Source organism: Pongo pygmaeus, chromosome 10 (assembly GCF_028885625.2).
Source record: "Pongo pygmaeus isolate AG05252 chromosome 10, NHGRI_mPonPyg2-v2.0_pri, whole genome shotgun sequence".
NCBI lineage: Eukaryota > Metazoa > Chordata > Mammalia > Primates > Hominidae > Pongo > Pongo pygmaeus.
The window spans coordinates 1,911,685-1,939,243 of record NC_072383.2 but is presented as its reverse complement, the minus strand read 5'-3'; the positions used below and the strand labels follow the sequence as shown (position 1 = coordinate 1,939,243).

The 27,559-nt window shown below is 49.3% G+C and overlaps 1 protein-coding gene and 1 pseudogene across 7 annotated transcripts in view; both read left to right on the top strand.

Moving 5' to 3' along the window:
- Window positions 1–27,559, top strand: part of CACNA2D4 (calcium voltage-gated channel auxiliary subunit alpha2delta 4) — a 133,233-nt gene that overhangs the window by 31,984 nt on the left and 73,690 nt on the right. For 5 of the 7 annotated variants that reach the window (XM_054444108.1, XM_063672310.1, XM_054444109.1 and 2 more), the window contains exons 7-18: window positions 596–656; window positions 1,291–1,441; window positions 1,625–1,699; window positions 2,592–2,681; window positions 3,862–3,975; window positions 4,422–4,500; window positions 5,752–5,885; window positions 8,858–8,935; window positions 9,705–9,785; window positions 10,353–10,427; window positions 13,390–13,476; window positions 14,046–14,117. In XM_054444108.1, coding sequence (XP_054300083.1) covers window positions 596–656; window positions 1,291–1,441; window positions 1,625–1,699; window positions 2,592–2,681; window positions 3,862–3,975; window positions 4,422–4,500; window positions 5,752–5,885; window positions 8,858–8,935; window positions 9,705–9,785; window positions 10,353–10,427; window positions 13,390–13,476; window positions 14,046–14,117 — 1,097 coding nt within the window. The remainder of the gene's footprint in view (window positions 1–595; window positions 657–1,290; window positions 1,442–1,624; window positions 1,700–2,591; window positions 2,682–3,861; window positions 3,976–4,421; window positions 4,501–5,751; window positions 5,886–8,857; window positions 8,936–9,704; window positions 9,786–10,352; window positions 10,428–13,389; window positions 13,477–14,045; window positions 14,118–27,559) is intronic. The other 2 variants (XM_054444111.1, XM_054444112.1) reach the window with 1 other exon arrangement.
- Window positions 18,887–23,983, top strand: LOC129009368 (lysosome-associated membrane glycoprotein 1-like; annotated as a pseudogene).

Genomic DNA, 27,559 nt, shown 5'->3' with positions numbered 1-27,559 from the left:
ATTCTGCTACTGGGTCAATGCAAGATCTTTCATATCCATTCATTTGTCCTTTCATTCAAGTAACAGACATTTATTAAGCATATACTCTGCTAGGTTCTAGGAATCTCTGACCTCAAAGAGCCTACAGTCATAGAGCCAAATCATTTCTCCCATCCCAGCCAACAGGAAGGATCTTGAGTGCTAATGAGCTTAACACCTAGAGGCAAGTGGGTTAGAAGTCAGAGCACTTGCCTTTTTCAACATTTTGTCCACACTTTGCTGGATGGTAATGGATGTTAAAAGTCACACTTCTCCAAAGCTTCCCCCTTCACTATTTGATATGAGGTTTTGCCTCACAAATTAGTCCCAGGCACCATCTATGTGGACCTACCTGTGAAATTACCCCCAGCTCTGCATCTGGGCAGTTTGGCTGGTAGATGTCTCCTTGCCAGCTTGTCTCAGTCTACAGGGCATGTCCCAGTGTTCCCCACCCTGTTCCCTAGCTCCAAAGCTGTTCTGCCCTGGGGATCATGGCCATCCTGGGGGTCCACACCCGGCCAGGGGATCTGGGGTGGCCTCACCAAGCTAGTAAAAGAACGAGTCTTTATTCTCCCAGGTATAAAATGGACACCTGATGAGAATGGAGTCATTACTTTTGACTGCCGAAACCGCGGCTGGTAAGAGCTCATAGGGGAAAGGTTTGCGGCCCGGGTATTTATCTCATAGCTTTTGGGTTTTGCCTCATCCTCCTCCACTCCCGCCCCTTCCCCCACCACCACTCAAGGGCCTTGGGTGTGTAGAACTCTAACCCGACCCAAGAGCAGGAAGAGCGCCAGCATTCCTCCCTTCCCTCTACAATTGCCTTGCTCCAGGACTGATCATATTTGTCTTTCCCAACCTAAACCTGCTGCCAGGACACTGAGCTGTCTCCACATCAACCTTCTGTTAGGCTCTCCTCTCCTTCAACACCGCTTTTTTGGCAAGTTTGTAACAGAATCTGAAGCCCAGCTCTCTCCCTTTCTGCTGCCAGCCCCTCAGGGACCCTGGTTGGTCTAAATCAAAAGGAACAAGAGTTACCTGCAGGGCTTGACCTGGCCTGTTAGGTGGGCACATCCCCAACCACTGCCACCCCAGATGGCTTCAGCACTGTCAAGTGGTTATGAAGCATGTAGCACCTGGCATAGATGGGTTGTCCTGAACTTTGGGTGAGCTTGAGCCAGCATCTGAAGAGAAATAACTGCAGACCCCTTGGTCAGGTATTGGTCCCGGCTTTGGTTTTCCCATCTTGGGCATGTCCCTTTCTTCCTTCAGGTACATTCAAGCTGCTACTTCTCCCAAGGACATAGTGATTTTGGTGGACGTGAGCGGCAGTATGAAGGGGCTGAGGATGACTATTGCCAAGCACACCATCACCACCATCTTGGACACCCTGGGGGAGAATGACTTCGTTAATATCATTGCGGTAAATACGCCTTCCTGTTCTAGAATAGCTCTCACTTGCTCTAGAAATCATACACAGGTACCAAGGCGACCCACAACCCCTGACCACCCAGTGACCTGAGTGAGTGTCTTTGCTGGGCCTGGACTTTGCAACCTGATGCTGTTTATTCTCCCCCCACCTCCCCTCAACTCACTGCAACTGCAGTACAATGACTACGTCCATTACATCGAGCCTTGTTTTAAAGGGATCCTCGTCCAGGCGGACCGAGACAATCGAGAGGTGAGTGTCCACTGTGGCCTGAGACTTCCAAGCCCCTGCTCTTGTCTGGATGGTGGGCGGTTGTCTCTGTAGACTGTTTCTGTGGCCCCTTTTGCTTATTCCCATGGCACCTGGAATGACAGCAGAGCACGTTACCCTGCAAACAACCCAGGGAACCTCCCTGTAAACACACTGCTGCTTATCAGAGCAAACAGTGAGCAGATAGAGACCTCATATCAAAGGGAACCTTCCTTATTCAGGACTGATTTTTCACCGTGTGGATTATATAGGACTCAATTTCCCCTTTTGCCTCCCACCTAGGCCTTTCCATTATGTCAGTTTTCATAAGCAGCTTCCCTGAAAGGAGGACAAATTTAAACTTCATTGAGTGTCGTCCTTTTCTCTGGTAAAAGACCAAGGAGGAGAGGACATGGCAATAATTTTTTAAAGAGAGCTTTTGCACATCATAGATTCCTCCCTCTGTGATGGAGGAGTTGGGGTCTGAGTTCCTCTTGAAGTCGGGCCTCTGCCCTGGGCACCTCCACACTTTCTTCTGTGAAGTGCGCACCCCTGGGCTGCGGTCTGCGGGCTGTGGTCTGGGAGCCGAGGTTACCCTGCCTCCATCCCAGAACTGTCCTCCCCCTGTACTCAGTTTCACACTTGGCATTTCCCGCCAATAGTGGCCATGGATGTGCACCAAGTCATTCACCCTCTTTCAGTTTATCTTGGGGACATTTGAGAAACACCTATTGTAGAGGACCAGTCCATGAACTGAGCTGCATCATGGAGACACAGGCCCTGCAATCATGTCCTTCTGGATGGCCCTAAACAGCCTCCTAAATTAACACCAAACATGAAGCTCCACTGGCCCACTCAACCCCCTGATGCTTCTCTAATATCTCACCCATGACAGCATTTCAAACTGCTGGTGGAGGAGTTGATGGTCAAAGGTGTGGGGGTCGTGGACCAAGCCCTGAGAGAAGCCTTCCAGATCCTGAAGCAGGTGCCCGCTGTAATGAGGCCTGGGAGGGGAGGCCTGGGAGGAAGGCGGTAGGTGGAGGGGGGCAGGTGGAGGGGGGCAGGTGGGGGGGGCAGGTGGAGGGGGGCAGGTCAAGGGGGCAGGTGGAGGGGGGCAGGTGGGGGGGCAGGTGGGGGGGGCAGGTGGAGGGGCAGGTGGAGGGCAGCAGGTGGAGGGCGGCAGGTGGAGGGGGGCAGGTGGGGGGGCAGGTGGGGGGGGCGGCAGGTGGAGGGCGGCAAGTGGGAGGGGCAGGTGGAGGGGGGCAGGTGGGGGCGGCAGGTGGAGGGTGGCAGGTGGAGGGGGCAGGTGGAGGGGGGCAGGGGGGGCAGGTGGAAGGGGGCAGGTGGAGGGGGCAGGTGGAGGGGGGCAGGTGGGGGCGGCAGGTGGAGGGCGGCAGGTGGAGGGGGGCAGGTGGGGGCAGCAGTTAGAGGGCGGCAGGTGGAGGGGGGCAGGTGGGGGCGGCAGGTTGGGGCGGCAGGTGGAGTGGGGCAGGTGGGGGCGGCAGGTGGAGGGCGGCAGGTGGGGGGCGGCAGGTGGAGGGGGCAGGTGGAGGGGGGCAGGTGGGGGGCGGCAGGTGGAGGGCGGCAGGTGGAGGGGGGCAGGTGGAGGGGGGCAGGTGGGGGGGCAGGTGGAGGGCGGCAGGTGGAGGGGGGCAGGTGGGGGGGCAGGTGGAGGGGGGCGGGGGGGCAGGTGGAGGGGGGTGGGGGGGCAGGTGGAGGGGGGCAGGTGGAGGGGGGCGGGGGGGCAGGTGGAGGGGGGCAGGTGGAGGGGGGCAGGTGGGGGGGCAGGGGGGGCAGGTGGAGGGGAGCAGGTGGGGGGGCAGGTGGGGGGGCAGGTGGAGGGGGCAGGTGGGGGGGCAGGTGGAGGGGGGCGGGGGGGGCAGGTGGAGGGGGGCAGGTGGAGGGGGGCAGGTGGAGGGGGGCGGGGGGCAGGTGGAGGGGGGCAGGTGGAGGGGGCAGGTGGGGGGGCAGGTGGAGGGGGACGGGGTGTGCAGGTGGAGGGGGGCGGGGGGGCAGGTGGAGGGCGGCAGGTGGAGGGGGCAGGTGGAGGGGGGCAGGTGGAGGGGGGCAGGTGGGGGGGGCAGGTGGGGGGGGCAGGTGGAGGGCGGCAGGTGGAGGGGGGCAGGCTTGGCCTGTGGTCATGGTCACTCCTCTTCCCTACACAGTTCCAAGAGGCCAAGCAAGGAAGCCTCTGCAACCAGGCCATCATGCTCATCAGCGACGGCGCCGTGGAGGACTATGAGCCGGTGTTTGAGAAGTATAACTGGCCAGACTGTAAGGTGACCCTCCCGCAGGTGTCCAGAGAGAAAAAAGCCTCTCCTGCTGCCATGGATGGGATCACCAGCAGGGCCCCTAAAAGGATGGCCCCCATTCAAATCTGCTTTCCTATTAGAGCCATTCTTGCTTTCAAATACATTTTAATTGGGTGTTCCAAAATTATGGCAACCCGAGACACAGAGGCCTGATGTAGGAGGTTTGGGGTGAGGGACCAGAATATGGTTTGGGGACATCAGAACTGCCAGGCTGTAAATCTCAGCCTGGCACCTACCCACAGTCCCCATGGCCCTGGGCGAATTGTGTTGCTGCCTGGGCCTCAGGGGGTGAAATTGGAGAACCCGAAGACTGAGAAGCACTGGGCCCAACATCTAAGACTCACATAAACAATGTTAACATTACTTATGGCCAGGAATTTTGCTGCTGAGTGCATCTGTGTCTTGTGGGTTAGGTCCGAGTTTTCACTTACCTCATTGGGAGAGAAGTGTCTTTTGCTGACCGCATGAAGTGGATTGCATGCAACAACAAAGGTGAGTGCCGGGCCGGCAGGTGCCTTCCCACCTGCACCTGAGCACAGGGGACAGGGTTACCCAGCCCTGGAGGTGCTGAGCACGGGCTTCCCCATGGGCCCCTAAGAGGAGCAGTGCTACATCAAGAACAACAGCCTCAGTCCCTCCTTCGTATTTGGAAAAAGCAAGGTGAGACAACGTCAGCTCTGTCTCCATCCTGCCCCCATTCTTTCTTTTGGCAAATTAAGCCATGGACTCTGCTTCTGCTCCCAGACAAAAAGCAGAGGGTCACTGTTTTCTCTGGAATAATGTTTTGTGTGTGAATGGTCCTCATCTATCTCTGACCAGACCCCAATGATTCAACAAAAATTCACTGAGCATCCACTATGCACCTGGCACCATTTCCAGGCACTGGGGGACCAAGAGGGATCAGGATGGACTCAGGGTCAGTCTCTGCCTCTTGGTATTGTCCAGCAGGGAGACATACGAGTAAACCACCACCCACGATACAGCCTGAAATGTGCTTTGATGGTGGAGAGACACAGACTGTTCAGGGTGCCGGGGGCCATGAGGAAGGCACTCTCCAAGTCAGTGGGGCGACTGGAAGGGTGTTCCAGACAGAGGGAACAGCGTGCTGAAAGGGTCTGAGACCTGCTGGGAGCAGAGAGGTGCTGCATCTCACTGGCGAGGGGGATGGACACGGTGGGAGGTGGGGGCCAGGAGAATGGAGAGGCCATTCACAGCCTTCTGCGCCACCTGCGCTTTGGAGTGTCATCATGGCTCCAGGGAATAGGCTATAACACCCACCCCACAACCTGAGCAAGGACAAGGGCCAGAGGAAGGAGGAGTGGAGAGGCAGAAATCTCTGCCTCTGATTGGGTTCCCTGAAGAGGCCTAAGATGACCAAAGAAAGCTTACAGGGCACTCTCATGAGATGCTCCTGTGAGGAAGTGGGGAGGGCGGGGCTGGGAGAGGGAGAAGCTGACCCCCAACACCCTTGCATCAGGCCCTGCTGCTCCTTTGCGGAGCTCTGGGTGGGAGAGCCCCTCAGAGATCTTCCAGGGTGAGGCAGGGTGAGCCTTGGCCCCCCACTGGCCTGCGGCTGCCCCGGGTAAAGGACACAACTGTGGGGAAGCAGCTCCCTGTGCCCCGGGCCAGTTTCCAGAGAGGATTCGGCTATGAGCCGTCAGCAGCTGGGGAGGGTGCAGGCCCTGGCAAGGGGTTCCCAGGGAAGCCCTGCCTTCCACACCCACGTGGCCCTCCCCACTGCAGGCTACTACACGCAGATCTCAACCCTGGCGGACACCCAGGAGAACGTGATGGAATACCTGCACGTGCTCAGCCGCCCCATGGTCATCAACCACGACCATGACATCATCTGGACAGAGGCCTACATGGACAGCAAGGTGAGCCTGGCAGCAGCTCCCAGCTCGAGAAGCCCACCTCAGAGTTAGGGACCCCAGGGAGCAAGAAGTCACCTCCTTGGTCAGGAAAGGGGTGGGCCTAGCACCTCCTTAGGGAACGTTAAGAAGGGGTGAATGCAGCCACTTTTCCATGCTTTTCCTCCTCTTTTCCTGACAGCCCTCAGCCCACTAATGGGACCACTGCCCATATGCTGTCTTAGACCCCCAGCAGACCTGCCCGGGGTGCTCTCCATGGACAGGGTCCCTGCTCCGAAGTTGTTCCTCCCTCCTCCCCCACAGTCCTCACCTCCCTCATCATCCCTCCCTGGGGGAGAAAGGGGTCAGACCAAGAATCCACCATCCCACAGCTGGAACACATGTTCTCCCTTCCTGGGTCCCTGCATTTTCAAAGGACTGCAGGCAGCAATGACTTGCACAAAAGAATGAACATCAAAGGGAGAGATTCAGATGGGACCTTTTGGGGGAAGGGAGACCTTTCTGCCACTTCTCAAATCCCCATCACATAGGCAGCCACCTGCTTCAGTGATGATGTATCAGGCTGGGCTCCAGAGAGACCCAAAAAGAGTGGCTTAAATAAGATAGAAGTGAATGTCCCCCTTGGGTAAACAAAGCCCAGAGCTGACCACGAGCTCTCTGGTCTGGTCATCAGGGACCCAGGCTCCTCCCTGCCGTCCCCTTTGCTGTCCCAGGGATGTAGCCCTCATCCTCGTGCTCAGGAGGCTGGTGGAACATGAGTCAACTGAAACCACACTTAAGCATCAGGCTGTGGAAGGGGAAGGGGGATACTTCGCCCCTGTGAGGGAAACTTGCAGGGACTCTTGCCAGAACCCAGAATTCACCTCTCACTGGCCAGAACTCAGTCCCCGTGCTGACAAAGGAGGCTGGGAATTCAACGATGCAATGGTCAGCTTTCTTCTGAGTTGCTCTACGTCCAAAAGCAGTGGCATGCTTACCTGCACCTGTTAATAGTAGACATAAGCCATCTGGCCAAATTTGGGATGAAAAGCTCATTAGTCTACTTTAAAGGGGCTCAGCCAACAAGGCCATGCTCAGCAGATGTCATCTGACCATTACCGACTGCTGCTGAGAAGGGACGAGCTGGCTGCCTTTGGGCAGGGCTCTCCCTCCCTTGTCTAAGTGTTCATAGGGCCCTGTGTGTCCAGGTTTGATGAGAGACAGGTGGGTGGGGAGAAGGAGGACAGGAGGGGATCTTCTTTGAGCTGTCTTCCTGTGAACCCTGGCACCTGCACTTCCTCTCCATCACCTGTGCATTCATCTGCCTGCCAGTAGCCAGCCTGGCAGGAGGGGCCAGGGCTCCGGTGCTCTGTGTGGGCCTCCCTCACCTGGGAGTGTTGTGGTCATGCCACGGGAGCTGGAAAGCGAAGGCTTTCGGAACCATGAAATCCGATGAGAGAAGCCGGGCATAGGCCATACCTGCTGAAGGTGGCCTGGAGTGTTGGGTGTGAGTTTGGCAGAAGGTGGGTAGAGGCAACCCCGGCTTCCCTGTGTGCTGTAACTGATGTCAGACGGTGCTAGGATGTCCTTAGTATTCTATGAACAGCCTGACCTTCTGGCGCTTTCTTACCTCCACGCACACAGACCAGGCCACAGTTCACAGTTTGATCTTCACTTTTACACCTCTCCCTCAGTGAGAACCGCCCCCTGCAACCAGTCCCTACATCTCCTCTGTCTTCCTCCTTCCCTCTCCTGTCCCTGACTTAGGAGTCCCTGAAGTTAAGGGTCACCTGCAGGTCTCCTGGACCCACTTCGGGACCCTCTGAGTGGAGGATGTCACTCCCCTGAGCCCAGGGCAGGTGTCCGCCCTTGCAAGGGTGTCCAGAAACATAAGTGCAGGGACAGCTGTGACTGGACTCCTCCCAGACTGAGACATGTCCTAGGGAGAGCAGGCCACAGGGGCCTCCAAGAGCCTGGGAGCTGCTCTCTGGGAGCCAGGGACAAGCTGGCTTCATGCATTCCTAACTCAGGAAGGAGACTGGAAAGCCCTCATGCAGCCCATAGAGATGTGTCCAAGCTCAGAAAACAATTAGATGTCATCGTGGTTCACTCTCAGAAAGCCTTACCTCTAACTCTAAATTGAAAACTCAGATGAGGCGAGAGAAAGAGACGTGGTGGCCAAAATGTGCTTCCTTCTCCAAGAAAGTCAACTGTGGACTTCCATGACTCAGCAGTCTCCTTTAGTTGATCTCATCCAAGGTCGGACTTATGATACCTCTCTTCCCACATGCTTGTCAGAAGCCTACTTTTGTTATAAAGCGGGGCACACATTGCGGAGCCCCTTTCAAGTAGCTGGAGGAGCCGGCACAGTGAGCCCAGCCAGTCAGGGCGGACAGCCATCTAGAGGTGGCAAGGGTTCTGGCTCTGGTGTTGTGAGTGGAGACCACGTGGGTCTGACCTGTGTGCTAGGAATGGCCCTGAAGCCCACTACAGCTGCACCACGGCCTGCCTTTGCGCTGCGGTTCCTTGGGGTGTGCTTGTGTTTCTGGGTAGCTCTGGGTCAATGTCCTCCCTCTCACCTGTAGCAACCTTAAGTCCATATCAGAGGTTTCTGGAAAGCTCGTACTGTGCAAAGCCCCTCTGTTTCTGGGCAGGCAGATGGGCCTGTTTCCTGGGTTTGCGCTTAACACTCGGCCTGGGCCTCGCTGAGACGAGAGAGCTTAGTGAATGTGCTTGGGGCTGGGTCATGGGGCTCAGGACCCTGCTGAGTGACATCAGCCTGGTCCTCCCCTCCAGTCCACCTCTGGCCCCCAGCATTCCTGCCAACTCTCCTTTTGCAGAGAAAGGAACCCTCATTTGGGATTTCCTCCTTCCTGTGGGAAGGTGACGCTGGATAATTGAGGTAGTGACTGTTGGATATCCGCACTGGGTGCTCTGAGTGCGGCAAACCAGTGGCCCTAGGCCGTATCTTCTGACCCCCATTCTCCCCTCCCTGACAGCTCCTCAGCTCACAGGCTCAGAGTGTGATGCTACTCACCACTGTGGCCATGCCAGTCTTCAGCAAGAAGAACGAAACGGTGAGTGGCTGCTCCTGGAGACGTTGTAGCAGGGATTAGAACCTGGGGCTTCAGTGGCATCTTTAGACCAGTGATTCTTGACTTGGCTGTGCCTCTGAGCCGCCTTGGGAGGGTTTGAATGCAGATTTCCAGGCCTGTCCCAGAGTAGCTGCCCCAGACTCTCCTGGTTGGAGGTGGGCTGGTAGTCTGTGCTTTTCCACGGCTTCTCCAGTGACTCTGCTGGCTGGCTGGGAGTAGTTTCGCTGCTCTGCAGTTGGGACCCCTGCCTTGGGGATATAAGGCTGGAGGGTTGCCCGTCAGCCTTCCTGCAAAGCCATGCTTAATCTGCCAGGTTGTGCAGACTCTAACTTGTCTGTAAAGGCCTCTGGTGAGGGGATTTCTCGAGCCTTCCATCCTCCATCAGGTCAGGAAATGTTTCATTACAGGCTCCGTATGCTTCAGAGCCCCTGTGAGTTATGGTCCCTGAGATCCCGATAACTTCACCCTGTGCCGTGAAGATTAATATTTCATTTAACTTTGGATTCCATTTAAATATTACAACTTAAATATTAATACTGAGTATTAATCTTCCTAGCAGCTGGTTTTGCTCCTGGGACCTCATCTGATAGAGTCTAGATTTTTATTCCCAGCCTAGAATCTAACTGCAGAGGAAGAACCACTTAAAGCCTAAGTGGCTTTCTCTTCCAGGCTCTGGACAGGCCCAGGGTCCAGTCTAACCTTGTACACAGGGAAGCTGGGTCTCCCCCACCCCTTGTGTCTTTCCTTCCAGCGATCCCATGGCATTCTCCTGGGTGTGGTGGGCTCAGATGTGGCCCTGAGAGAGCTGATGAAGCTGGCACCCCGGTACAAGGTGAGCCTGGGTCTGTTCCCTGTGGGGATCACAGGTTCCCCAAGAGGAAATCCCCTCCCCCATGATGGGAGCCTCTCTCCAGGCAAGCCAAGCCCAGAGCTGGGATGGGGCCCCTCCATCACCGCCCAAGAAGTGCAGGTGCTGAGCATGGGAGCAGCAACTGGTGCCCCTGGGTCCCTTTCCCACCACGAACTATGACTTGCTCTGTGGCCTTCAGTAAGTCCTTTCCCTGCCCAGTGTCTCAGTTTCTCAGTCTGCTCCTCCGTGCCACACAGTCCTGCTGTGAGGGTGAGTGAGACTACATCATCAAAGCACCCAGAACATGTGGTGGGAAAGAAGTCAGGTAATAATATGTATTATGATGGTTGCTATAAACAGTCCAGTTTGGAAAGGACTCCTCAATCAATGGATGGAAGCATGGCACTGGCTCAGTTATGTTCCTATTGAAAACACTCACTGCTGTGAGCTGCCATCTTTGACCGTCCTGTGGCCCCCAAACCCCTGCCCAACTCCAGATGCCCAGCACAAACAGCAGGCCTAATGTGCCTCCACCCTGGACTCTGGCAGCTTGGAGTGCACGGATACGCCTTTCTGAACACCAACAATGGCTACATCCTCTCCCATCCCGACCTCCGGCCCCTGGTAGGTACAGATCTTCTTTGCCTTGGGATCCTTACTGTATGGGATTTGGGGGTAATTCACAAAAACGATTAAAACAACAAACACACAGTGGGCTCTATTTAGGAACCCAGTGGGTAATATGAGAAAAAAAAATGTATTTGAGTCATGGTCCCTGTTTTCAAGTTGTTTAGATTCTATCAGAAGAGACAAGGCAAAAACATGTGAAATGACTGATGAGTAGGCCAGAGAGCACGTAATGAAGTGTGCAGTTTTGAGGCTAAAGAGCCCGCAGGGCCATTATTCACATCTGCTTGGAGTCTCTCAGAACTCTGGGGGCCTGCGAAGTTGGGTGAACAAGGAGCTAACCATAGAAATGGCAGGGGAGCCCTCTCCTGAGCAGCATAGCTTAGGATGCATTCCTGAGTGCTCCTGGCCCTCCCAGCCCTCTTCACCGTGACGCAGAGGCCAGGGTATTTTCACATGAGTTCAACTGAGCATCTGATGGCTGAGGAAGAAAGTTGCATTGTCTTATCTGAAAGCTCTGCCTCCAGGAGCTAGTCATGCACTTGGGCACTATGCAGCGATAATGACCACAGCTCTCAGTGTGATTGTTGGGATGGAGGGAGCTAAAGTCCTAGGAGAATCATAGCCCTATGCCCTCTACCAGTCTTGTGGTGAATAACAGATGGCAACAGAGGACAGACAGCGGAGCACCTTCCGGAGAACTTAGGGCCTCATCTGCCCAGGTGTCATTTGGAGAGGTCAGTCTAAGCCACACTCCATTCATTCCACCTGGTTCAAATAGACACTGAATATCTGCAAGGCAATGATTAACTATTTAAGGCAAACTCTAGGGGTTCTGAATAGAGAGACATCAGGGCACACTGGAAGCCACTCTGTTCACACTGTCTTCCAAATCAGGCTCTGCCAGGCAAGCATCTGAACCCATAACATGTCACTCCCTTGTACCAAGGGGTTCTGCGGGGAACAGCCCCAGTGCCAGCAGAATGACTCACTAGGTAAATAATATGCTGATTCTGGAGCTGACTTGTAGAATTGAGGGGTACTGATCATAAACTGCCTGTTTATGTACTCTAGATGAATCTATGTACTCTAGATGAATATAAGACTTCAACCAGTTGATTCACAGTGTGGACCTCCTCGTGCCTGACCTCATGATGCAGTGAAGAGTGCTATAAACAGAGGCTTGTACTCTAATTAAGAAAACTAGACTTACACAAATGAAACAATTAGGGAATAATACCACACAGGACACTATTACACAACAAAAGATATAGCAAAGCCAATGTAATGAGTTATCTGAGGAAAGCACTATCAGGAAAACAATAGTTACGTTTGAAAAAGAAAAAATAACGAGGATATGCCCAGTAATAAATTAAAAGCGCCATGCCACTGGACTGAAATCTTTCTATGTCAGTGCCCCATGTAGGAGTATTAATGGAGTAGAATTGCAGTTTTAAAATGAGGAGCTACAGATGATCTTCAGGCTTTGCAGGATTTAGGAAATGGCAATGGAATGTTGAGCCCCACCCAAAGGAAACAGATCCCATGTAAAAGATGGCAGGACAGGGCTGTTTGATGAGTATGGTCATTAATAAGACCAAGAAGCATGATCCAGGCATGGGAAAGGAGGAAAAGAGGGGAAAGGGGATCCTACAGATCCCCTGAACAGGCAGGAAATCAGCACGACACTTCCCCGAAAAAAGTGAACAAACAAAAAACTGGCGGAAGCAAGATACACAGTGATAGGGGACCGGAGCTGTCCAGGCATCTGCTGGGGGCCTCATTTGGCTCAAAGCAGACATGCTAATTAATCCTTAATTTACCTCAGTGATAAACTATCCTCTTTCCTTTTTTGATTGGGGTTAATAAACTAAACCCGGGAAGTGCTGCAGACCTAATCATAGATAACTTGATGACATCTGTCGTGGCTTCAGAGAGAGAGAAGTCAGGGCCAGAAAATAATAACACTCAGCATGTTGATTAATGGCTGTATGTCAAGTTGAAGGGAAGTCTTTATTAAGCACTGATCTGTCCTTGTCTCTGTCCCATTCAAATATTTTATCCCTAAGACGAAAATGCAGAAGGCAGATGCCATAAAGTCTGGAAGGTATGGCTAATACATTAAATGAGAAAATTAGTATTCAGAAAGCAGTCTTCTAAAACAATGGGCTGAAACTAGCAAGATGAAATGTATTAGGGATGCCTGGAGAGCTCTGTGAAATACTCAATGCCTAAGCTTACGATTGTGAAGAGGGACCTGACAGTGTGTCCCATGAGGAAGACCAAGGGGACTGAACTGTCTGAAATCTCCGCCTGAACTGCCAGGTCAGTGTGGCTGGCCAGGAAGACAGCAGAAGCGCAGGCAGCAGTCAGGGCCCCCTGACGCCTTAGTGCACAGATCACAGCCCATGCCACACTGGTCAGACCCCATTTGGAAGGTTGGCTTTTGTCCTGGGAACTCCATTTTGAGAGTGACATTGAAGACAAAGTACAGCATATTCAGAGGGAGCGGAGGCACCTGCACACTGGGCAAGCTCAGTTGGAGCAGTGAAGTCTTAGGCGTGAGTCAGGTGGAACACGTTCTATGCAGCTCCAGGGGAAAGAAGGAAGATCAGTGGGTGGGAGTAACAGGGAGATGGATTTCAGCTTTGTGTGAGGAGGAACTTTCTAACAATTAGGGCTGTCCAAAGCTCCAACAAGCTGACTCACGAGATAGGGAGCTCCCTGCCATGGGGAAGATTCACTCAGAGGCCGTGAGACCATCTGTCATAGATGTCAGTAAGGGGAGCTCTGTATCAGGTGGAAGTTTGCCCAGATAACCTTAAGTAATTACTGGATTGATTGATTTCTAAGGAATCCTTTGCTTTTATGAATATACCTGAAAGGCTTTGCAGAAGAGAGAAACTTGAGCAGGACGTATTCTGACCACATGTTTTTCTTCCTAACCTGCCTACTCCAGTACAGAGAGGGGAAGAAACTAAAACCCAAACCTAACTACAACAGTGTGGATCTCTCGGAAGTGGAATGGGAAGACCAGGCTGAATCTGTGAGTGGGGAAAATAGGGGGAAGGGAAGCTAGTTTAGCTCTACATCCAACTAAATGGGTCAGCTGTGTGGCTGTGAGCTTTGAGGTCACTCTGTTCCTGTCAGGCAGAACAGGTTCGTCCCAGAGCCTTTCCAAGCTCAAGCCACAAGCAATGCCTAAAATGAGCAATTCTTTTAACAACTATAAAAATATAACAATATCTTCTTGAATCACAAGGACTACTGAGGCTGGATGAGATCATGTGTATAAGCTGCAGAGTTTGAGTTTTAGTGATGTTTTAGCTTGGCTTTTGATTGCAATATCTCATCCTAGAGGAAATTATGTCCCAGCAACTTGGCACTCTGTACCCCAGTGCATCAGTACACATGGGAGTGGGATCTTGGTGAATGCCTGGAATTATGAGCTAGATAGAGCTTAGAGTCAGGTCCGTCTTCCCTCCTGGTATCTCTCTCAGAGGAAAAAGGGAAGAACCAAAAGTGTTTCTGGGGTCTAATCTGGTCTGAAGAATGCCATACTTTCACCCTCCCCTGTGAGCCAAAGAACTAATGCCATTGTCTTTCCTCCTGAAGCTGAGAACAGCCATGATCAATAGGGAAACAGGTACTCTCTCGATGGATGTGAAGGTTCCGATGGATAAAGGGGTAAGGAGCTAGAAACAGCCAGGGCGTGGCCTAGGAAGGCATCTTCATTAATTGGGTTTGGAGTAGTGACGAGGGACCTGGACTTAGCCTAATTATAGCTGAAGAGTTGAGTGCTTGCTGCACCTAGAGGGTCCATCAGGGAGTATACCCAGGGTGCATTGGCCCTGGAGAAGCACCTAGCCAGGGAGTGACAGGATTGCTCATTCAACGCTTGGCTTTTGGGAGACCGCTGAGCTGGGGAGAAGGCTGGCCAGCGCATTTACAGCTCTTCTTTCCTCCTTATGCTGCCTGCTACTGGCCCTTTTGTTGTTTATAATGAAAAGTGGAAAAGTGACAGCTAATTTTGTAAATGGTAAGCAGCTCTTGTGAAATGTTATACGGGACGAGATTGAAATATTCACTATTCCCTACAGCTGATGTTCATCCACTCTCATTCCCAGATAGTTAGGAATCAATACCCTCACTAATCCCTTTACTATCTTTACAACCATGTGCATCATTTATAAAAGATCATTTCATCTTCTCACTTAAAAGGTTCCAATGTGTCTACTGATTCGGCATTGTCCCTTGACATATTTACAAATGTCACCTCCTCCCTCACAGCCACCCCCACCTCCTCCTCCCCTGCCCATCTGCCTCAGCTGAAAGAGCACAGGCATCTGCCTGCAGCAATTAGACCCAAGTTCTTCCACAACACAGACCTCCATGAAAGCCAAACAAGAAAGCACAGGGAGAGACAAGGAAGCATCCCTTTTAGGCCAGACTGATTTTCACTGGAACCAGTGTCTGATTTTGGTGGCATCTGCCTGGCTTTTTGTAAGCTCTGGGCTGAGAAAGGCCTCCTTCAGGCAGACTGGGCACTATAGTGAGGTCAGACCACCAGTGGCAGCTGTTCCTTCTCCTGATCCAAAAGAATAGAGGCTTCTTCCACAGGCACCCAACTTTATCCCAACCAGATTCCTGCTCACATGCACAGATGAGCTCTCACGTAGCCCAGCACAGCCACAGCACTGAACTGACAATGAAGAATTTAGTATGCTTATGGCACAGGACAGCTTAAAGGTAGATCTGAATGTGGCTATACTGTATCTAATACAGACTGACACACGCAGTGGGTGTGGTTCTCGTCTACCCTTTCCCCCAGTGCCCAGGGATCTCTTGCTGCTTTTATGCTTCTCAAAGCCACTGAGGCAGAGTCCTAACCAAATGCAGCAGGCTGAACTTCTGAAACCTCTGCCCATCCTTTCAAAGTTTGTTCATTGCTACTAATAAACCATCTGGGTTATATATTTGCAATTTTGCAAAGGCTTCCTGATATATGGGTGCTTCAACATAAAGAACATTCAATGAGGATGACGACGATCATGACCATAATGGACGTTCCATAGCACTTAGGGGTTCATGTCTTACTACTATTAGTACAGCTAATAATAATGATGGAAACTAACATTTATAAGAAACTGGGCTGGGCGCTCTCAAGTATTCACTCATTGAACACTCACAACCTGAGCGTGGGCCTATCCTAGCCCCATTTGACAGATGAGGATATTCAGAGAGGCTAAAAACTTGCCCAGGGTCACCCAGATGATCAACTGCAAAGCCCACGTGTAACTGCTCCGAGATCTCCCATTCGTAACCACTGCCATAGAAGGCCTTTTCTGTAGGACTGGCCCTGAATTCTCAACTCTCCAGCCTTAAAGGTTTCCCAGAGTTCGCTTTAGCATAGCATTTCTATTCCACCTTGAACACTCATCGCCTTCTCCTCTCCCTCTACCCCATTCTATCACCACTCAGCCCTCCTTCATCCTCCATCTCTTCACCCTGACCCCGGGAGCCTGGCAGCCTCCACCCTGTGCAGGGCATTTTGCTGGTGTGGGGCCACCGAGGCAGTGTCTGGCTCTCACTGCTCTGATGTCTTAGGCTGCCACTCATCCCCATAACGGCTGCATTTTCTTCACTGCCAAGGGCCCTGTCTCCTCCACACAGCTCTCACAGAGCCATCCAACCGCCCCATGGTCGGCCTGCCTGCTGATCTATCCAGCCCTCCCTCTCAGCTCAGTGGTCTCAACTTATGAGCTTGTTTCTCAGTAGAAACCGTCTCCAGGTCTAGGTCTAGGCTGAGGAAAGCTTTCTAAAAGCCTTGTGGGAATATCTGTTACTGTTCGAGCCATCCTCCTGGTACAGGACCGCCTGCCGTGTTGTTTTCTCCAGGGGATTTTACAGGTATCCTTATTTTCCACACATCAACAGCATAATTTAGGGCAGGACTCACAAACCCAGAAACCTATGGGGCCAAACTTGTATTTGTTAGTAAATACGAGTAAGAGAAGCAGACAGGCGTCTGTGCAGGGGGCTCTGGGAACTGTGGCAAACTGGAGAGAACACACACCATCTGCAGGAGACGGCTAAGACCCATGTTTAAAACATGTGCAACTAATTCCAAAAATGTTAAAAACACAACCTGGGCCAACATCTAGGATGTTAAACTCGTAAGAAGCCCAGCTTTGACTGGCGGGCCTCCCATTTGCCACTTTGATGGCAGGGGTTTTGTCCCAAATTGCAGACCAGTAACAGGTGCCACAATTTCTAACCCATCAGCAGCATGCTGGCCAGACATCCTTGGACACAAGTTTAAAAGAAGAAAGCAGAAGAGCAAAGTGTCCTGGAGTCTAACCTGGGACTCGTTCTGTCATTCTCGTTTTTGACCATTTCAAACAATAATTAGCAATGGGGAAGGGAAGGGGCAGACAGTGTTCCTTCCTAGCCTCTGGGTTCTTCCAAATTAACTGCACTGACTGGAGTCCACGCGTGAATATGCACACACACCAGCAGCACACATGTACATACACCAGTGGCACACGTGTATTGTACACACATGCCGGTTGCATACACGTGTACACACACACCAGCAGCACATGTGTACACACATACCAGCAGCACGCATGTGTACACACACCAGTAACACACGTGTATACATGCACACACCAGTGGCATACATGTGTACACACATACACCAGCAACACACACGTACATATGTACACACTAGCAGCACACACGTACACACACCAGCAACATACATGTGTACACACATGCCAGTGGCACGTGTACACACACATACCAGCAGCACACACGTGTACACACCAGCAACACACATGTGTACATATGCACACAACAGCAGCACACATGTACACACACACCAGCAACATGTGCATACACACACACCAGCAACACACACTTATACACACACACCAGCGGCTGGCATGCAGAGCAGCTTCGCCTTGTGTTCCTCCAGTGCCCTTGAATCCCTGCATCCTGGATTTCAGGAACACAGGGCTAGAGTACTCTGTGACATGCTCTTACACTCTCTTTCTCTCTCTCTCTTCCCCTCACATTTTTGTCCAGCAGAAGGAGTCAGTGTATTAAAGGAGCAGATTTCTCTGATACCTCTTTACTCCCAGCCTAAGACATCAGAGCAGAATTAACAGAATTCACAGACCCCCTCCCAACCCCCCACACCCTTCTCTCTTCCTTTTACTTCAGCCTTAGAAGGTGATCTCAAAGTTCATTTGAGTAAGGTGTAGCTTGACTAGACTCACCCTTCAGCAGATAATAATTATAAACTCTGAACAAAATACGAAAAACAAAAATGGAAAGGCACTTGAAAGTGACCAAAAGCAGGCAGCAACAACCCTTGAATCAAGAGAACTGCATTGGGTGCAATACGTGTTTCTATGGCTCTTTTTCCCAAAGGGCACTCCCCAGTCTGTCTGGAGCGCAACAGCTAGAATTCAAGCAGAAGGCTGCAGTTGTCACCGTGAAGTGTCAGTCAGAGAACAGAATTTGTGTTTCCACAGTGTCTGGAAATGAGGCGGGCTAGCCCAGAAGCAGCGAGCCACAGGGAGGTTAGACCCCAAATCTGTTTACAAACTCCCCTCAAATTCCTGGCTGACTCCTGAGCCCTGCAGACACAGGGGAGCCTCGAGGTGCCCCAGTGGAATGCAACACTTGAAAGCCGAAAGCAGGATTCCAGAGCAGGATCTCAACACGGGATCTCAGCTCTTGCACGTGTAGTAGGGACAGTTTGGAGTGTGCGTCACACAGAGGTGGAGGGGCTTGGTAAACACCTCGGGATTTCCTTTGAAAGCACAGAAGAACTACACCTTAGGAGTAAAGACTGTCCCAAGACCAAGAGATTCACTCTAGGCCTAAAGACAAAGCTGAGACAGACCCACCCAAACAAAATGTGAATTCAAGCCTCTACACAGTCAGTTCTTATCAGCCAATCATTTAACTACTGCTTAATACAAAAACACTCTTCAAAGAAAGACAAGAGTATCTACAGCCTACCCCTCAAATATCCAGTATATAATAAAAATTGTTATGACCCAGCTGTTAGAATGACTTTAGTGCGGACATTGTAACTGTGTAAAGGAAAAGATGTTCATAATGAGGGAATAGATGGAGAATCTCAGCAGAGAAATAGTTAGGGCTTGGTCAAAGAACAGAGCCCCTATGAGTGATAGAATGTAGGATTTTATTGTAGGGATTAGACCTTATGAAATTGTGGGAGCTGGTGATGAAATCTATGGAAAGCTTCATCCAATGGTGAGCTTGAAGTCATTGTAGGTCAGCATGACCAGCAGTTGGGAAGGAAAGCTGGATGAGATGTGGAAGAAAGCAAGTACGAACTGGAACTCAAGAGGAAAAACAGGAATCCATGAAAACAAACTGAAACCCACATCTGTCACTCACCAACTCTACCCATAAGGATGGCAGATGACCTGCAGACGGAGCCAGTGCCCTCCATGAGGGGCTGCATCCTCACCAGGTTAGGTCTCAGGGAAACTGAAGGAGGAGAGCCAGCAGCAGCGGGTGGCTTTGAATCTGGCTGCGGCCCATGCCTAGAAAGCACGGCAGTAGGTTACAGCAAAGAATGGCAGAGCCTGGTATTCTGTGAGGACTTCAATGTGCAAAATGGCTACCACTGCCCTTCTGTCTGCAAATCTCACACACACTTCTCTTTGGCCAACCCTGACTTGAAACTACACTGGGCATTGAGTCTGGAAGTGTGGTTCCAGCTTAGCTAATTTGACACAGTACAAAATCATTATAAAAACCAAACAGGAATTTTTTTTCTTGCTTTAGACCTGCTTTTTGATTGTATATATTTAAGGTGCACAACATGATGCACAGTCGTCCCTCAGCATCCATGGGGATTGGACCAGGACACCCCAAAGATACCAAAATCCATGGATGCCCCAGTCCCTTCTATTAAATGGTGTAGATTTACGTGTAATCTACACAGTCTTCCCTAATACATTAAATCATCTCCAGATTACTTATAAAACCTAATACAGTGTAAATGCTATGTAGATAGCTACACTGTATTGTTTAAGCAACAATGACAAGAAAAAGTCTGTACATATTCAGTACAGATGCAACTATCCTTTTTTCTGGAATACTTTTTGATCCACAATTGATCGAACCCAGGGATGTGGAACTGTGGATATGGAGGACCAACTGTACTTATCTTGATATACAAAGTGAAGTGAAGGGATGACTACAGTCAGGCAAATTAGCATACCAATCATCTCATATAGTTACCTTTGCTTTAGTGTGTGTGTGGTAAGGACACCTAAACTCTATGCTCTTGGCCAGTTTCCAGTGTACAATACAATACAATGAACTCTAGTCCTCATGTTGTACATTAGAGCTCTAGCCTTAGTCATCCTAGATAACCACAAGTTGGTACCTTTTGACCAATGTTTTCTCATTCCCCACCTCCCACTGTGCCTTCCCCTGCTGCTAGCAACCACCATTTTTCTCTGTTTCTATGTATTCTATTTTTATTTTAGATTCCACATATAAGTGAGATCACGCAGCATTTTTTTCTGTGTCTGGCTAATTTCACTTAGCATAATGTCCTCTAGGTTCATCCATGTTGTAGCAAATGGCAGAATCTCCTTCTTTGTTAAGGCTGAATAATATTCCTTTGTATTTATAAGCACCACAATTTCTTTATGCATCCATCAACAGATACTTCAGTTGTTTCAATATCTTGGCTATCAATGGTGCAATGAACATGGAAGTGCAGATATCTTTATGAGGTGGTGATGTCCTTTCCCTTGGGTATATGCCCAGAAGCAGGACTCCTGGGTCACATGGCAGTTCTACTTTTCATTTCTTTAGGCGCCTCCATATTGTTTTCCACAGTGGTTGCACCAACCTACATTCCCACCAACAGTGTACAAAGGTTCCCCTTTCTTCACACCCTTGCCTACACTTATTTCTTGTCTTTTTGGTAAAAGCCATCCTAAGAGGTATGAGGTGGCATCTCATTGTGGTTTTGGTTTGCATTTCTCTGACAATCGATGATGTTGAGCAGCTTTTCACATACCTGTTGGCCATTTTATGTCTTCTTTTGAGAAAGGTCTATTCAGGTCCATATTTAAATCAGATTATTTGGGTGTGTGGGGTGTTTTTTTTTTTTTTTTTTTTTTTGCTGTTGAGTTGTGTGGGTTCCTTATATATTTTGGATATTATAAAATATTTGCAAACCATATATTTTATAAGATTTTTATGTCCCTTATAAAATGTGCAAATATTTTCTCCCAATCCATAGGTTGCCATTTCATTTTATTGATTGTTTGCTATGCAGAAGGTTTCTAGTCACTTTTTATTTTAGCTTTTGTTTCTTATGCTTCCAAATGAAAACTTTAAAACCAAAAAGTACCATATCTGAAATGAAAGCTTTACTGGATGGGCTTACCAGCAGGTTGTAGAATAAAGGGACAGTGAACTTAAAGATGGATCAGTAGAAATTATCCAATTTAAAAAACGGGGAAAATGGGGAAAAAGACAGAGAAAGAAACAGAACTTCAGCAACCCATGAGATGGTATCAAGTGGTCTGATTACATGTTCTTGGAGCCCTAGAAGGAAAGGAGAAAAACTCAAGCAAAAAAAAAGCATATTTGAAAAACTAATTGTCAAAAATGTCCTGAATTTGATATAAACCAGCAATCTACAGATCCAAGAATCTCAGCAAACCCCAAGCAGGATAAAAAGACAAAGAGAACCACACCTGCGTACTTCAAAGCCCAGCTACTAAAATTCAAAGGTAAGAGAAAATCTTCAAAAAAGCTAAAGGAAAAAAGATGCATTACATAAAGGGAAACAATAAGACTGCTGTATATAAGAACCAACAAAATAACATCGTTAAAGTGCCGAGAGAAGAAAAAACTGTCAACTCAAATTTCTGTAGAAAGAGAAAATACACTTCAAAAATAAGGATAACGTCTTCAGTAAGGACATTTTCAGGCCAGGGCAGTGGCTCACACCTGTAATCCCAGCGCTTTGGGAGGCCAAGGCAGGAGGATCACTTGAGCCCAGGAGTTCGTGACCAGCCTGGACAACATAGGGAGACCCCATCTCTACAAAAAAATACAAAAAAAAAAAAAAATTAGCCAGGTGTGGTGGCATGCACTTGTAGTCCCAGCTACTCAGGAGACTGAGGCGGGAGAATCACTTGAGCCCAGGAGGTTGAGGCTGCAGTGAGCTGTGATCATGCCACTGCACTCCAGCTTGGGCAACAGAGTGAGACTATGTCTCCAAAAAAAAAAAAAAAAAAGACATTTTCAGATAGAAGGAAACAGAGGTTTCATTACTATCAAGACCAGCAGCAAAAATGCTTCAGAAAATTCTTTAGGCTGAAATAAAGTGACATCAACTGCAGGTCTACAGGAGAGAATCAACCATTCTGGAAATGATAAACAACGTGGGTTAATAAAAGACTATATTTTATTTATTCTCTTAATTTCTCAAAAAGACAACTGACTATTTAAAGCAAAAGTTTCGATGTTGCATTGTGGGGTTTGTAATATATGTAAGTGTAAATTATATGGCAACAATAGCACATAGAAGAGTTATCTCAAAAATTTAAAGTTAATTTGACATTGAAAAAGTTAATCAATCAGTGCAATTTATTACATTAACAGAATAAAAAAGAAAAGATAGAGAGTAATCTCAATAGATGCTAAAAGAGCATTTGACAAAATTTAACTAAGAACAGAAAGAAACTTCTTCCCTCTGATGAAAGGCATCTATGAAAAACCTGGAGCTAACTTTTGATGGTAAAATATTGAACACTCTCACCCTAAAATTGAGAACAAGGCAAGGAGGACTTCTCACCACTTCTATTCAGCCTTGCACTGTAGGTCCCAGCCCCTGCAGTAAGGCAAGAAAACAAAATAAAAGGCACAAAGACAAGGAAGAAGTAAAACTGCCTTCATTCATGGACAAAATTATTGTTTCCATGGAACATCCCAAGAATCTATAAAACAAACACTAGAATTAATAGGTAAGTTTAGCAAGTTCACAGAACACAATTTTATAAAAATTAATGTTATTTGCATATATAGCAGCAAACAGAAAATGGAATAGTTTTGGTCCAGGAACGCCACCGTCCTTCAGGCCAGCGCGCCGCAACCGCCTCCCCCCGCCCCGGCTCCCCACACCCTGGGTCCCCACACCCCGGCTCCCCTCGCCGCCTGCCGCCCGGGCTGCCTCGGGTGGAGCCCCCAGCTGCCCCTGGTGCTGCTGCTGCTGCTGGGCCTCGTGCATGGTGCATCCGCGGTGGATGCGGTGAAAAAGGGCAACGGGACAGCCTGCATAATGGCCAACCTCTCCGCTGCCTTCTCGATGGACTATGACCCTAAGAGTGGCGCTAAGAACGTGACCTTTGACCTGCCATCCAATGCAGAAGTGCTCGACAGTGGCTCTTGCAGTAAAGAGAACACTTCCGACCCCAGGCTCGTGATTGTGTTTTGGAGGAAGACGGACACTGACCTTCCATTTCACAAGAAATGCAACACGTGACAGCATCCAGCTCATGAGTTTTGTTTACAACTTGTCAGACACACACCTTTTCCTCAGTGCAAGCTCCAAGGAAATCAAGACTGTGGAATCTCTACCAGATATCAAGGCACCCGGGTCCGCATGAACAGCGAGACCATCAGGCTCCGCGGCGCCCCGATCCAGGCCTAGATTTCCAACAGCAGCTTCCGTAAGGGAGAGACGCGCCTTCTCCGCCACGGCGCCGAGAGCCCCTTCTCCCCTCCGTGGACAGGTACGGCGTGAGCGGCACCCACGGGACCTGCCCGCCGGCCAGCGCGGGACTGCAGCTGAACCTCGCCCAGAGAGGAGGGACCACACGACGGTGACAAGACTGTTCAACATCCACCTGGGCAAGACCTCAGCCAGCGAGAGCGCGGCGCCCACCTGGAGACCCGGGAGCGGCGCAGCGAGGGCAGCACGGTCCTGGGCTTCCAGTTTGGGATGAACGCAGGTTCTAGCCGGATTTTCCTACGAGGAATCCAGTTGAATACGACTCTTCCTGACTCCAGAGACCCCACTTTTAAAGCTGCCAGCGACTCCCTGGGAGCATTGCAGGCAGCCGTCGGCCGTTCTACAGCCGGAGCGGAGCGTGGCCGCGGCACGAAGCCGTTTTCAATCCACATATTCCCAGTGTGGGGCCAGGCTTTCAAGGTGGAAGGCAACCAGTTCGGATCTGCGGAGGAGCGTCTGCTGGACGAGAATAACACGCCGATCCCCATCGCCGTCGGCGGCGCCCTGGTGGGACTGGTCCTCCTCGTTCTCATCGCCCACCTTGTCGGCAGGAAGAGGAGTCACCCGCACGGCAGCAGGCACAGAGCTGCGGGGGTCTCTGTTCATCCCCCTGGGCTTAGGGTCCTGAGACGGAGGCACACTTTCTGGCAAACGTTTCTCAAATGTGCTTCATCAAATGTGATGTTCATCTTGCAGCATTTGCCATACACAGCAGAGTAACTTCGGAAATGACGGTGTTAATTTTGCCAACTGGGTTAAATATTTTGCTAACTGGTTAAACATTCGTATTTACCAAAATAGAACTCTAAGGGACGATGGGAGTGCTTCTCAAAATTGGCACTGGCTCCATTGTCATTCGACTTTAAAATGTCCGGGGTTGGTTTCCTCATTCTTTGCTGCACTCAGATTTAAGCCTTACAAAGGGAAAGTCTCCGGCCTTCACGCTTAGAAGCCTGAAGGTCGGCTCACCGTTAGGCTGACGTGCTCATGAAATTACAAACAGTAGAGAGGGAAAATCCTAAGACAGAAGAACTCCAAAGATAAACGGGCCTGGCCGCCTTTTAAAGATGAGCTGAAGCACTCCAGACATTTGTCTTTGGACGGGATGGGCCCGGCCACACACGGCTGGCAGCCACGTTCCAGCGAAGGCACCTGGTGGCATGTCCTCCGGCATTTCCGAAACTCTGCCGCTCAAGGGCTGGCACTTTTTAAAATATGAAAATGGGTGTTATTATTATTATTTTTTTTTGTAAAGTGATTTTCAGTCTTCTGTTGACATTCAGGGTGATCCTGTTTCTGCGCTGTGTACAATATTAGATAGATATTCTCTACTGATGTGTCTGCTGTGGCCTGGGAGTGTTGTACACAGGACCAGCTCACATAATGCATTGCCTGTAACAGTGCTAACGAAAAGTCTCTTTCTTCAAAAAAGAAAGAAAAAAAAAATGAAATATTTTAAAGTTCCAATGACAATAGCATCAAATAACATAAAATACTTAGGAATAAATTTAACAAACGTATATATGACCTCTACACTGAAAACTACAAAACATTGCTGAAAGAATATCAAAGAAAAAAGTAAATATAGAAAGACATAATTCTGTTTATGGGTTAAGATCAGTATTGTTAACACATTCATTCTCCCCAAATTGATCTATAGATTCAGCGCAATCCGATCAAAATTTGAACAGACTTCTAGAAACAGACAAGCTGGTTCTAAAATTTATATGAAAATGCAGAGGACCTAGAATAGGCAAAATTATCTTGAAATAGAAGAACAAATTTGGACAATTCACAGTATCTGATTTCAAAACTTACTATAAAGCTACAATAACCAAGCTGGGTGGTATTGACCAAAGAAAAATGGGTGAATGACCTGAATAGAGAACCTAGAAATAACCCACACATATATTATCAATTGATTTTTCAATCAAGACACCTTGGAGTGTCATTGGAGCAAGGCAATCTTTTCAACAGATGGTCCTAGAACAACTGAATAAATATGGGGGAGAAGAAACATTGAGCCATAGCTCACACCACATACAAAAACTAATTTGATGAATCATAACCCTCAATGTAAAAGCTAAAACTGTAAAGCTTTTACAAGAAAAAATAGGGGAAAATCTTCTCAACCTGAGGATATGCAAAGATTTCCTAGACAAAAACACAGAAAGCACTAAACATGAAATAAAATCTGGTAAACTAGACTTCATTGAAAGTAAAAGTTCTGCTCCTCAAAAGGCACCAGTAAGAAAATGAAAAAGCAGACAGACTTGTATCCAAAATACATAAAGAACTCCTACAAAGCAATAACAAAAAGACTAAAGCCCAATAAAAAATGCTCAGAGCACTGAGCAGACACTTCATAAAGGAAGTTGTGCAAAGATGCTCAACATTATTAGTCATCAGTGAAATGCAAATCAAAACTACAAGATTTAGCTGGGCACGGTGGTTCATGCCTCTAATCCCAACACTTTGGGAGGCCAAGGTGGGCAGATCACTTGAGGCCAGGAGTTCAAGACCAGCCTGGCCAACATAACGAAACTCCGTCTCTACTAAAAATACAAAAATTAGCTAGACATGGTGGTGTGTGCCTGTGTTGCCAGCTACTCAGGGGCTAAGGCATAAGAATTACTTGAACCCGGGAGGCCAAGGCTGCAGTGAGACAACCTGGCGACAGAGTGAGACTCTGTAAAAACAAACAAACAAACAAACAAAAAAAAAACCCCTGCAAGATTCCAGTTCACCTTCTCTATAGTGGCTAAAATTTAAAAGACTAATAACACCAAATACTGGCAGCAATGTGGAGAAACTGGAACTCTCAAACATTGCTAATAGGCGTATAAAATGGCAAAACACCTTTGGGAAATTGGCAGTTTTCTTATAAAGGTAAACATACATTTACCATGGGATCCAGATTCCATTCCTAGGTTTTTAGCAAGAGAAATGCAAACACATGTCCCAGGATATTTATGGTAGCTTTATTCGTTGTAGCCCCAAAGGAGGAACAACCGAAATATACCAAAATATCCATCAATCGGTGAGCGTAGAAGCATACTGGGCTGTGTCCACACGCTGGGATACTACTCAGCAGCAGAAAGGAACAAACTACTGGACACACAGCAATATAGACAGACACTGAAAACGTTATTTTGAACAAAAGAAGCCAGACACAATTTTTGTGTGTGTCATACTATAAGAACAGGCAAAACCAATCTATGGTGACAGAATCCAGAACAGAGTTTGCCTGTGAAGGATGGGACGGGATGGACCAGAAGGGGTAGGCAGAGAGACTGGAGAGGCTGTTCTGTATCTTGACGGGGTGGTAATCACAGGGCTGGATACATGTATCGAGGCTAATTAGGTAATACATGGAAGATCTGTGCATTCCACCCTTTTCTTCAATTAAAAAAAAAGATAGGCCAAGCATGGTGGCTCATGCCTATAATCCCAGCACTTTGGGAGGCCGAGGCAGGCGGATCACCTGAGGTCAGGAGTTTGAGACCAGCCTGACCAACATGGTGAAACCCTGTCTCTACTAATAATACAAAAATTAGCTGGGTGTGGTGGCGCGTGCCTGTAATCCCAGCTACTCTGGGGGCTGAGGTAGGAGAATTGCTTGAACCCAGGAGGCGGAGGTTGCAGTGAGTCAAGATCACGCCATTGCACTCTAGCCTGGGCAACAAGAGGGAGACTCCGTCTCAAAAAAAAAAAAAGAAAAAAAAAAGTAAAAATAAAAAGATGATCTCCAGTTCTGACACTCAAGCCAGCTGCTCCTTGGAGCACAGGGCACCTGACTCCCCCAAGACATCTTCCAGGACATCCCATGGCCGCTGCAATAGAGAGAAGCTACAGAGGGGGTCTGACTGGGCAGAGGAGCCGGAGGGCATGACCAGGGGATGGGTCCAGTTTTGTGAACGGTGCATTCTGATTTGGCATAAAGCCAGTTCCCTAGAGAAAGCAAGGCTTTTGTTGCCGTCCTCTCTCTCTCTGTCCCTTCTGACACCTCACTCCAATTTCCAAAATCAAAGAAGGAAAGTCAGAAAGAAGTAAAGGGAATAAGAACAAGTCCTGGGCCAACTGCAAAATGTGGCTTTCCCAATGACATGAACTTGTGTGACGGACAGGACAATCCACAGAACCTCAGCACCCTGAATGCACCCTCACGGCAGCCTCTTGCAAGAGAGGCCATGGACAATCCTGATTTACAAATGAGAACAGGCAGTGAAGTAACTTGCTCAAGAGCACACAGGTTGAAAGTGGCTGAACTGGGCTTCAATCCTGGTTCATCTAAGCCCAGCCATGCCCTTAGCCACTT